We start from the raw sequence: 12,963 nt of genomic DNA on the forward strand, positions 1-12,963 counted from the left end.
AACATGATAACTCGAAAGACTTCAGTAAATAATGGAGTTTTACCGACCAATGGTATTCTATTTAAGTATGCTCTCGTCTACCGTTACAACAATAAAGTGTAATTCCATAGTTTCAACATATCTTTAACCTGTACGACGTTATATGTAATAACTTTATTAATCAGTAATTGGTCAAGATTTTAATACATTTCTGATAATTTCTTTCAGCATTGACATTATGAACCTCTTTATTTTTAAGTAGAAGATACCGGACTATACTCATCGCAACACGCATCTTTTCTGCAATATTTGAAATAAGAAAATTTCTTTTGCTTCCCTTTGGTCGTTCGTCTTACGAGAGAGTGAGTCAGAACCCGAGTTTATAGTTTTAAGAATCATATGTAGTTTTCATTAAATATCATGCATAAAGAGAAAAGCAGTATTAAGGGTACAGCTTCACGCCGTTACGCTTTCAAAGTGAATTTATGTTTCTCCCCTGGTCATCACTCAAATAAGCCTTTTCAGTAGGATGAGCTGACTTGATTTGCGGGATTAAGATTTTGAGAAAACCATTGGGGTCGGCAAAAACGAAAAGCACTGGAGATTGAAGAGTTAGATATAAACGAAACAATCTCCCAAAACAAAAAAGTTTAATATTTGATATTCACAACAATGCCAGCAACAAAGACCAAATTTGGTATACATAATTTTGTTGTACCTAAACTTTTATTGTCAAACGATTTTATGTAATAACGATATTTTTTAAAAAATATATATATTACTAAAGTACCTTACCCATATAGATAATAGAAAGAATTGCAACACCAGCTACTGCGCCACGTGAGACAAATCTTAGTAAAAATGATTCCATCATGAAACAACATATTGTAGCTGTGATGACTCCAATAAAGTTTCCAACAAACGATACAATAAATAATTTCTCCTTTTCCTGTAACAAAAGTTTAAACTATAATTCACACAAAATTCGGATCCTTCAACGATTATATATTGAAACAAAAAGCGATAAAGAAATCTTATATTATTATTTGTTCCTCTTAGTCGGGTGGCAAAACATACATATTATTATATTTTTTTATTTACTTATTAAGTAAAAGTCGCTATTTGAATGATTCCAATGCAATTCGCGCTTGAGATACTTTTTATGTCTTCTCGTGGGGCATGGACCGGAACACAACAATACATAGGATAATCTAACCTAAATCTAGAAGTAAGTTTGTTCATCCCCTCCAGATTTAAAGAGATAATTGTAAGAATGACTCGACCCTAAAAATTTGGTAGATATTCATGTGAACGTTATGTATACATCTCAAAGTTTCGGCATTGAAATCAACGATATATGTTTCTGCGTCTGACAGAAATAGTTTCAATCAAATAGTTTGTATAAACACTCATTTACTTGTACTACAAATGCTTGGACATATGAAAACAAACTTAAACAGTACTTCTCATGGAATCAAAGCCAATTGGAGTGTGGGTGGAACACTTAAGCAGAGTTTTGTCATGAAGAACGTGTACGAAAAATGTATTAAAACAAATCTCTCTTGTTTGGAACATATTGTTAAACGAGCGTCAAATACAACAAAATTGTAACTTGTTATTTAAATAATATATTCTTTCAACCCAAACTACATTTGAGAATGAAGAAATGATACTGGTCATGTAGAAGCAACTTAGATATTAATACAAGAACAATTGAATATAATTAGTTTCTAAATCTTTGACTTCATTCATGGACCTATTTCAGTTAGTCAGCATTCGAACGTCTCAATCGTATTCCACAGGTAAAAATCTTGCTTATATCAAAGAGTATAAATTAACATTAACATTCAAACATGAAAAGAAATTCAGATCAGCCTTAGCTTGGCTCCTGGTGCTCTACATCATAGTACCACTTATCCACCAATTGGAGTAACTAGTTGGACAATTCTGCTAGCAAGTTGAGATAATTTCACGGAAGACTACATGGTATACGAGGATGCATAGGATGATTAGTTGAGATACTCATCATTTCCTTCTTGAACTTTGGTATCTAAGTGGACAATATCTAATATCAATTCTAAATAGAGGAGGAGGATATAATTTGGAATATGCTTCGTGTGGAATGAAGAAAAATTGGAATTATTTTGTATTGCTTAAATTCTATCGAAACGTCGAGAAATATAGATTAGGTTAAAATATGCATCAAAAACGGGTCAATGCATAGCAGCTACACCTAACAATGCTATATAACGCAACCTTGTGAACTTATTAACTTCCGTAACAGAAATTGGATTTCATTGGCACTTTGCTGACACGTTAAGTGCCTTAATAGTACGGTTTATTTCGACGATGGATGTAGTGACTGTAAAGGAGAGCTAACCCCAACTCCATATAGGATTGACAATGACCATGGATTTAGAAAGAGAAAACAAACGCCGCTCGCAAGATTTTTCCACAACTGAACATAAACGAAAGCAAACCCATAGTTCAACTATACTTAGCTTTTGAGATTTATCATGAAACATATCAAAAATATTTATTTTTTTCTTGCTACGACCATCTCTAGCACGTGATTACTGAGTGTTTTTCCATGTCCTCACTTTTCCTCCATGTAATATTAGTCCTGATTGTTTTGCAATAGTTTATTCACTAATTACTAAAATTCTAAAACAGAAATACTAAATTTCTACTAATAAAACTAAATACAAAATTTATTTGTCGCATGTGCAGTGATTTTTAGTGCTTTTCCCTGCTGATATATGCAGCCAGAAAAATGGGATCAAAATTAAAAACTTCAACCTTCTGTCCCCAATAGATCTGCGATGTCAGCAATACCATAGCTGTGGATGTTTCTGCAGACTCTTTACATGCAATAGTATTCAGCAGAGAACATATTAAATCCCCACCTTATATCATTCCAACATACAGCCCCTTTAAAAGTGTAATTTTCTGTATATTTTTCTAGTAATTATATGCTTTAATTGGTAAACCTTCATATTAATTTAGAAGCAAAAATATACTGTATGTTTTCCATGTATCAGTGTCTTCTGTAAACATTCCTTTTTTGGCTGTTCGTTTGGTCCGTACGTCCTGGGCAACTGTAGTTTTCGTACATGCTTGTAAAGAAAAAAGCACTCCGTCGAAAACAAAAGATAGCCGCCATTGAGGAACACTTTTACCTACAAAAAAGTGAATGATGTCATTGACCTTCTGAAACAGGGTGGAACGTTTTGAACTTTTGTTGCTAATTCGATGACAGCTAGTGCGAAAAGGTGCCATACTTATTTTATTTTTTTTATTTTTTGACAACCCCTTACCCTGCCCCAACTGACAAGTTTTTAAGTCTTTGGTTAGGCAACACGCACAACACCGAAAGCAAAATTACTTGTGGACCTTTTTAGAGTTATCTGATGGCTATAATATACCTATTTTTTTAAAAGAAACTTCTAGCAATGCCAGTAAAAACTCTTAAAATGTTTATGTGTCAAAGTAAAGCCATATTATCTGAGTTGTTGGAATTAATATCCAGATTTTTTTTGGAATGCCACGTTAAGGAAGATTACAAATAGCTCTTGATATAACACTATTTGTTTCATGAAATTCTTCGCTTGTTATGTACACCGACAGAAAATGCCATCTAGCGGCAGGCTACACAACCTCGTGGTTGCTAACTTCGGCCACACTCTTCGGGGTCGTCGCAACTTCCGGCACAGAGGATTCGCGCATTTCCCGCTCGGCACGTTGTCTCCAGAACCTACGCCGATTTTTCTAGAACATTCTCGCTCGAAGTTCGGTAATAGTATATATACTGCGTACTTCGGCCAACCAATCCAACAGGCTAGTTTATTGCAGCTTAAGCTTTAAAGGTTTTAGTTCGCTAGTGTTTGTGTTAAGACAGAGAGTTTGTGCATTGTACCTAAAGTTACAGTCTTCTTACTGCGATACGCTTGAGAGACATTTTCTATATTTAGGTTTCCAAGTTCGAAAGTAATGGGAGAAAAGTTGAATAGAAAGCCTCATAGCCGAACAACGCGGGAAAACGTGTGAAACGAGGCTTATTTGGCACTCCAAATGAAATGACTGAAGTGCAGTTTTTCACGTGCGCTGATGATATGCGAAATTTTCATTGGTTTCGAAATGGTTTAAGTGCTGACGAAAGTTATCTAAATTATCAGTGAGTGAGGTTTGTAAACTTTTTGGACAAATCGTTGTACACATTTGGCATAAAGCAAGCATTCCTGTGGTTTCAGGAAAGAGAGCTTTTGGCATGTTGAAAACATTTTATAATAAGTTTTGCACCAAAGAAAAATATTTCAGTCGACAAGCACGAGAAGCAACACTTAGTGCAGGTTTTGTTGCACACGCGGAAAAGTCTCTTTTTCATATTGCGTCTTGCAAATATAAAACAGCAGAAGATTGCAGGTGTGAAAGGACACGCAAGATTCGAAAACGAGAATTCAAGTTTCTTTTGGACCATAGAACATTTCGGAAGATGAGCATTAGTAACATTGGCGTCCGAACAAGGAAACATCTGTCAAAGATATTTTCCCGTAAGGTTTGCAGATTCAGAGGGAGACAACCAAGGAAAACGCTGGAAGTGTTGATGCAAGTCCATCAACTAGTGGGATTAAACAAAGACACATTTCAAAAATACTGGCGTCGTCAGGGGGATCGAAGCTTTTGAAACGGGAAGCACGTCGGGATCTGACTTCGAGTGGCGAGGAGAAGAGTATATAGCCTGAAACGCATCTGTCTTCAAACTACAGCGGAGGCAGCGTTTAGAACTGGATCTTCAGACAGACAGGTTGCTTTGGTCGCTTCTGCCGTACTTCAAGACTCGAGGCTCATAACGCCAGAGGACAAAAATCTTGTTGTTGGCAAATCTAAAGTACGAAGAGGAAGAGATAAAACGGGTGAGAAGATCCAGAAAGAAAAAGCTCACCTAGGCAGGGCGAATACAAGTATCTACTTCGACGGAAAAAATGATGCATCTGTTGTGCAAGAAAAAAAAACAGAGAAAAACTAGGCAGTCGAGAGGTTACAGAAAAGCATATCACAGTTCTATCGGAGAAGGGTTGAGAATAGTTGGGTCAATCCACACCTAAGTCACGCACTGCCAAGGATATTGGCGACTCAATAGTGGAGCTTTTAGAGAAGACTTACAACACCTATTTCATTCTGTTCTGCAAACAAACGGATACTACGCTCATCATGAAAACCTGCTGATAGTGATGACAGCAGGTGAAAATCCGCATATTCGAACTTTAGGCACGAGAAAGATAAAAAATGCCGCGGCTAGAAGACTTCGAGATCAAGGCTCCCACGTGACGTAATTGTTCTGAAGTTAAATTTTAAAGCTGAAAATTACTACGACATGTTAATTTGGCCTAAGTGTCTAACAGAGCCTCCAATCATACGAAACATAACGGCTCAGCAGCTTGAAGAAACTTCCAAACTTCAGCTACACTGACAATAACATATCCTTGCCATAGTCAAGTTGTGGAATGCACAGTGAATTTATGTCCGAGGCAACGTCGAAAAAGTGCGGCCAGAACGCAACACATATCTACGTTAGAGCCAAATTGAACACTAGGAGAAAAACGCCCAAGAAGAACTAAACCAAGAATAACTGTGTGGCCTAAGGTCAATCATCAACTTATTGCTACTGGGTGTGTCGGTGGTTGGAGCTGGATGAGCAACCACCTCCCCGTGGTGAGCTCCGTGTTATTTTGCGTACAGAGCAAAATAAGGGAAGAGTTGCATAAAGAAAATTTCAAGGGCTATGCCTATAATCTTTGCAAACGTGGCATTCCAAACAAAATATGGACAATAATTCCAACAACTAAGCTAATATTGTTGTACTTTGACTCATAAACATTTTAAAATTATATACTGGCATTGCTACAAGTTTCTTTTAATATAATAATTGTATTATAGCCATCACGTAACACTAAAAACGACCACAAGTACTTTTCTGTCATTTGGTGTTGTGCGTGTTGGCTAATTAAGCCCTCATTAGGCAAGCAGATAGTTTCTGTGTTTATTTCTCTTTTTATAATTCAAACTTTTGTTGCTGTTCTTTCTCTCTCTGACTGTTAATTAATGAACATACCTCCCAAGTTAGAATACCCCGGCATTGGTGAAAGAATACTCGATGTATTACTGGACAGTCATCTCGGTTGCTATTTTGGAGTTAAGGTCGTCTTGTACCATACATAATAGTTTTCAAATGAATGGTAAATTTAAGCTCATTATCAAATTATCGAATCAAATCTTAAGTATAATTATTTTACTCATACTGGAAGATTGTCAGTAATACCTAAAAAATGTTCTGCGCTTTTTCCAAAGTTGTTATTTGTGCAATACGACATCTATAAGAAACTGTGAAACTTAGGGAACATAACAGAACTGAGGTCTACGAAAATGAACAAATGAACTCTTAAAGGCCTAGAATATGACCATGTTAAATAAAACTTTATTATGCTAATAAAACAGAAGTAATGAAACATAAAAGAAGAGTGAAAACTTATGATGTTTATATAAATATTGACAGAGAAAATGAATCTACAGAATTGGAAAGGTGACAATAATATGACGTGTCTTAGGAGCAGATATTGTTGGGTAACGAAGAGTAATCCAAATTTTAAATACTACCAACAGAGAACTCTGAGCAGGAAGCTGTTCCTTTTTTAGGGTGTTAACTCATAAGTTTTTGCACGCTTGGTAACGGAAATCTTCGGAGAGGACAGGAATGAGTGAGAGAGATAAATAAGAAAATGAAGAAGAAAAACTAGCATACTTCACAAAAATGTAAAATTATAAGTCTGAGTGGAAGTGACAGTAATCGTATAATCATACAGAGTTCTTCCTTGTAGTAGTATATTAGCTAAGCAGAATGGTGAAAGCATAATAAAACCAAGAATAGGGAATAGTTACTTTTTTAAGAAAGATTAATGAACAAAGTTTATCAATGAAGACAAATGTTGGGTTAGAGATGCGGAAAACAAGAATAAGGATTGCTATATTAAATCTACGAAGGGATGGCAAAATAAACAGAATGGAAAAAAGATAAAGGAAAACAGTAGAAAAAGAACGGGATTTTCTAGAGACTACGAAGGAAGAGTAACTATTATTATGACGGAGATTGATATAATTATGGTAACAGATAAAGAAGGGCAACTAAAATTGAAATGAAAGTATAAAATAAAACGGTAGAATTTGAAATAAACAGTGGAGAAATGGCAGCTACAATTTCATACCTTGTTTGTAAAAGAAATTTTAAGAAATGTTGTTTTCAACGAGAACATTATTATCTTATGCCAATGGTTAGGAACTGGAAATAATGGCGAAGAACCATTTGGTATTGAAATTACTAAGTGAAAACTTTTCATTATTAAATTTGGAGTTTGCTGAATCTAATACCACCGATATTAGGACGAGAAGGATGATAACACTCAGCATGCAGGGTGCAGTCATTAACCCGAGAACGTTCGATATGTAAGCGCAGGTTTCACCTTTATGGTTTCGTTTGATAGCCACCCTCGTGATGTTACAGACCTGAGGTGCTGTCTAGCTGTCTCTTGATGTGTATTGTATGTGGAAGTCATGTGTCATCTTTTCATTTTCTTTGGTATGAGTAGCATTGGCGTTATTTATGTGTAACTTGTGAGCGTCATACTCACCTGTCGACCGACGGCAAGAGCAATTTTTACGAGATCATGGGCAACAAAAAGGAGCAGATTTATCTGTGCCTTGAGAAGACAGAGAAAAGCATCTATACGATGTGGTATCTATGAAGTGTCAGTCTGTGGGAAAAACTTGTCAGCATTTGCTGGAAATCTAACAAGTGACATCAAGAAAGTGACGAAACATTGAACAGAAAAGTGTCTTGTTAGAAATATATATGTGTCAAGTGACATAAGCAGAGTGTTTACGCGAATGTATTTATATCCTTCCTTTCATCAAAAATTCCAATCTTAAAATAGAAATATTATGAAAATATGAAGAGCATAATACCAAAATCCGCTTTGATTATGTAAATATTTTTAAAAAAGTAATCTTTATGTGATAATGGTAATAAAAGTGTATTTTAAATAATAATAATAATAATCAACAAGTGTATTGGAAATGTGATATAGAAACTATTTCATAAAAGAAAGTTTTATAATAAAAATAAATACAACTTATAATCAGAATAAAGTATTTAATTTTATTTGAGATAACATTAACAAAAATAACAACAATACGAATAATAATAATAAATCACAAAATGTAGACATAAAGAAATATGTTCAAAGAAAATTCCACACATAGTCATAAACAACTATAAAAACGATTATATTGTGAGTATGCCCAGCGCCAACCTGTCGACCGCTCGTGTCACAAATGAACACGCGATCGTTCCCGCGTTAATAGAAAGTATAGTCGAAGAAACAGCATCAGACAAATCTGGAACAATAAGAAGAGTGATGAGCGTACGTCCCAGAAGTATGTCCCAGAATATGACTGCAGAACTTTTGAATGATGCAAGGGAAGATACATAAAGTTTTAAAGTGCAAATAACCTTACAATATATGAGAACGGGCTACAAAGAGTCATGGCAGAAACATCTTTCGCGAATATAAAGAATCGAATATATACCTAGGTAGGTACTGATGCGCTTTGATGGAAATGAAATTCTGTATCCATCTACACGACCATATATTACAGTATTTCGGAAAACAATCTAAAAGAAAACCTATAAACAGGGCTGGCGTATGCCAATATGGGTTGGTCAAATATTATTTTTCTCAAAGTTTCACTCCTAAGATAATCAAATTGGACCATCGTATCTTATAGAAGTATAAATAAACATTATATTAGAACATGTCTAATAGAGACAAAGAACTCATACATATATATAACTCCAAAAGATTTACGGAGTTTTCTTTTTTGACGTTTTTTAAATTTAGATATGGGCTAAGTAAGTACCCTCTGCCAAAATTTGAGATGAGTGGAAATCCTTAACATTTATCAAGTTTTATTCTTGGTAATTAGAAACATTATGGGAAAGGAGTGAACACAGAAGTTTGAGAAATTTAAAAAAAAAAAAACTTCCTCAATCCTATCCACGTCCTGTGTTAAAAATAAATCTATCATTTACTAATATTTATTACTTCACATAAAATACCAGTAACATGTTAGACCAAGTTCGTACCCCTTGCAAAATTTTGAAAGGGAATTGATCTTGATGTTTGTATCTCACGAAGCAAAATTAATCCATAAATCATTTCTTATAATAATATAATACAATAAAACTACATTCTGAAATATATATCAGAGATTAACAATAGAAAGGCAAGTTTGATAGATAAGTAACCGATCGAATTCAGTAATAATATGGGACATAAATAAGATAACGAATTATTTACACTCTGTATTTCCTCATATCGAGCAACAGACTGACCAAAATAGTCCCCTATAACAAACATGAAACCGAAACCAGAGCTATATGACGACTGCAGTACTGTTAAACTCATGAAATATGGAAAAACAATTAGGCTGGTATACGGAGCACAACATTGTATTTAAAAGCAAAAAAGTTGAAGAGGAATAGATCGGTTTATGGAGATGTAATGAAAGAATATATATAATTGACATATTAAGAGTATTTAATGAAACATTTATAGATATTCATTCAAGATAAGTTTTATGATCACCTGATTTGTTATTTGTGCTGGGAAAAATAAGATAGATTATGCTGGAATGGAAAGATAGAAATCTCATTGGATCTACACCTATATAAACCAGCAAATAAGTGTTAAAACAGGGTAGATAATTGCAAAGCAATGTGCAGGGGGGGGGTTGACATTAATATTCTGTATCGTTTTGTCTTCAATATCACTACATCTTTAATACATATATAAGAGTTACTGAAAAATAACCTAAATACTAAAAACCGAGTTTGGAAGATTATAAAAAGGTTAGATGTAAATGATTAAGTATGAAATGGTGATTTTGATGAACACGAAAAGAAAATTAAAAATATGTTAGTGAATTTGAGGAAGGGATTTGGAAAATATGGTGAAAATACAAGCTTGAAAGACAAACGCTATGAACTTTAAAGCTCCATAGCTCCAAGAATATTCAACCTACGGTAACAGTATCAATACTTCAGTTAGAAACTAATATTGCGCTATCCAAAAATACAGGGTTTAAAATCCTAAGGTATTTCGTTATCAATTTTTGTAGACCTAGTTTGACTAAGGCATATAATCTGGAGTACTTACCAACTATCTCTATAGAAATTGTTGTGGAATTTCCACAGCATTCTGAAATTTGGATATTTGGTTAGAACACATACTAGTTCCTAAGTGAAATCTGGATTCAACTACGATAGGTCGCATAGTGTTGCAGGTATGGAGCTTTAAACTTCGTTTTTTGAACTTTCGGCAGGCTATAACATCGAAAGGAAGCATTTGGGCACCCAGGTTGTTCTGTACTTTTTTGTCTTATCTTGTTGTCATGAATCATCTCCCAAACGTTGTCCGTGTTGTTTCCACTTACCCAATATATGGATCCAAAAGACAGATTTCGATGAAATGTGATACATCGATGGCGTTTTAACCTGGATTTTTTAAATACTTTTCACTTAGGAGGTGCATCTTCGGGGAATGGGAAAGTATTTTAATGTTCTAAATAATTACTGATAATAGTGCTAAAAGTATAGTTTTCAGGGTTGCTAAGATGATCAGTGACACTTTCGATGCCATTTACATCCAAACTCTGCCACACAAGAGGAGAGGGGGATATATAGGAACGATCGACATTAGAGTGTAATCACTAGTTTACGGGGACCTTATATTGATTGTTTACAGTTTTGGTCCCATTTATGTCCTAACTGAAGCTATTATCCCTTGTGCGAACAACAGTTATTACTGTAGTTATGTAAAAACATAAAATTGACTATACTAACCTACAGAGGTGTATGCCTTAGTTAAATAGAAAGATCACTGGTTTTTTGTTCTTTAACATTTTCCAAATTTAAGACTGAGGCCAACTCATACCTTCTAATGTTTGGAGAAAAGCATCAATATGCCAATGATGTTTATAAAACAATTGAGGTACATGCATAATCATACGACCTATTAGTATCACTAAGTCTCACAAGAGAGGCTAAAATTGATATTAAAAATCCATGAAAATATTAACTGTTTCAATTAAATTACACTGCATTCTGAAACAAAAAGTTCAGTTGATTTAATTTGGAGTAGCGTTTTCTTATAATTTTGGGACGCTCATTACGAATATGAGCATGGAAGCTTCTGAGCTGCGACAAGTGACCTTCCAATAATGTTATAATACCTATGAAGTTGATGATGATGATGATTACGAATATAACATGAATTTTAACGCATCACGTCACGTTTTTTCTGAAAATTCTGACGTATATTTACATCAATAAGTAGAAAGTACATTATGATATACAATACATAATATGTATTTTATATACGTACAGTAGTTTCAAAATAACTAAGTACATACAAATGCAAACAATTACCATAATTTACTCAAATATGAGCAATTAATCATACAAAAACATGCTAGTTAAGAAACAATTTTCTTCGTTTTTTTTTTCATTTTTCCCTTATTTACAACGCCTGTATTCCCCTCTTCAGTACCAAACAATAGTTGCCCGTCATATTTATTGCCCAACCACCTTGATACCGTTTTCAATATCCTTTAAGTCCTGGTGAAAGCGTTCACCATGTTCTTCTCGATAGACACCAAGATATTGTGGGAATTTTTCAAATTTTTTTTTAAAGTATAGTTTGACACTCATAATACACCCAAAATTTCTATGACCTTGCAGCAACTTTCCTGCAATACGTACGTAATCAGGGCTTCTCCTACTATCCAGGAAGTTATTCAGAATATTCTTGAAGCTTTGTCATGTTTTCTCTATAATTTAGTTCATGTTATTCTGAAAAAGTGGGTCGTTGAGAATTTTTGTCTTATATGAGCACTAGTAAGTATACAGCTGTACTAATTTCGATGCTCATAGTACTAAATAGCTTGCATAGTTGCTCGCATAGCTTAAAACATCTCCTTATTTAGGACACAAAGCAACTATAATGTGATGTCTAACTTTATATGCAGGGGAAGGAATAAAATTTTTGAACGCTCTACCAGTGGTTCACGTTCAACATTATTCACGTCAATTGACAGAAATGGCCATTCTTTCCAAACCGAATGTTTCCCCTTCGCACGGCTATCCCATTCACAGAGATAACAAGGATGTGTATTGTAGCCTGACTGTAACTTCACTAGGAGGCCTATAACTTTAAAATCGTCACAGAGAACAATTTATGTTCTTTGTAGTCGACACAACCTAGTAAACACTTAACATTTTCATATGTTTTCTTTCATATGAATAGAATATGCAACAGGATTAGGCCCAAGGGTATAGCCACTATAAAATAAGATGTCTTTCAAACCAGGTTTCGGTGAATAGATAAAAAAGTTTCCAATCAGAAGTATTATAAGTCACACCAAACCATTCTATTAGTCCTGATAGTCACGGCAGTAAATCTTCGATCCCTGTTCTACAAAGAAAGAAATGGTATCATGTTTTGTTTGCCAATACCAATCGTAGGACTCGCCCACAGTCAAATTAATGTCAATCGTTTAGCAATTACTAGATTATATTAATGTTTTCTTGTGGTTTTGCCCAGACAAATAAGTAGTTTTTCCACTAAACCATGAATTATGGATATCTCGAATTCTCAAAACACCTGACGTGATAGAAATATACTGATTACATATTTTAAATCAGTGTAAACTTTCAGTTCAGAATATGTTATTCATTTGAAAACATCAAAATGCATGCAGAGCAGTATTATCGGTAGAAGTGAGCTATATAGAAAACCCAAACGTGGTCTTTCTATGCTTCCATCCATTCATCTAAATGAACCTACATACATTTTAGAGTTGTGATTACCTTGT

The 12,963-nt window shown here is 34.5% G+C and overlaps 1 protein-coding gene across 1 annotated transcript in view; it reads right to left on the bottom strand.

The window, feature by feature from the left end:
• LOC145681644 (uncharacterized) overlaps positions 1-12,963 on the bottom strand; it is a 255,102-nt gene that overhangs the window by 35,787 nt on the left and 206,352 nt on the right. The window contains exon 5 of the mRNA XM_081753266.1: positions 775-928. Within this exon, the coding sequence (XP_081609392.1) occupies positions 775-928 (154 nt within the window). The remainder of the gene's footprint in view (positions 1-774; positions 929-12,963) is intronic.

Source organism: Thermobia domestica, chromosome 3 (assembly GCF_964235325.1).
Source record: "Thermobia domestica chromosome 3, izTheDome1.hap1.1, whole genome shotgun sequence".
Classification (NCBI taxonomy): domain Eukaryota; kingdom Metazoa; phylum Arthropoda; class Insecta; order Zygentoma; family Lepismatidae; genus Thermobia; species Thermobia domestica.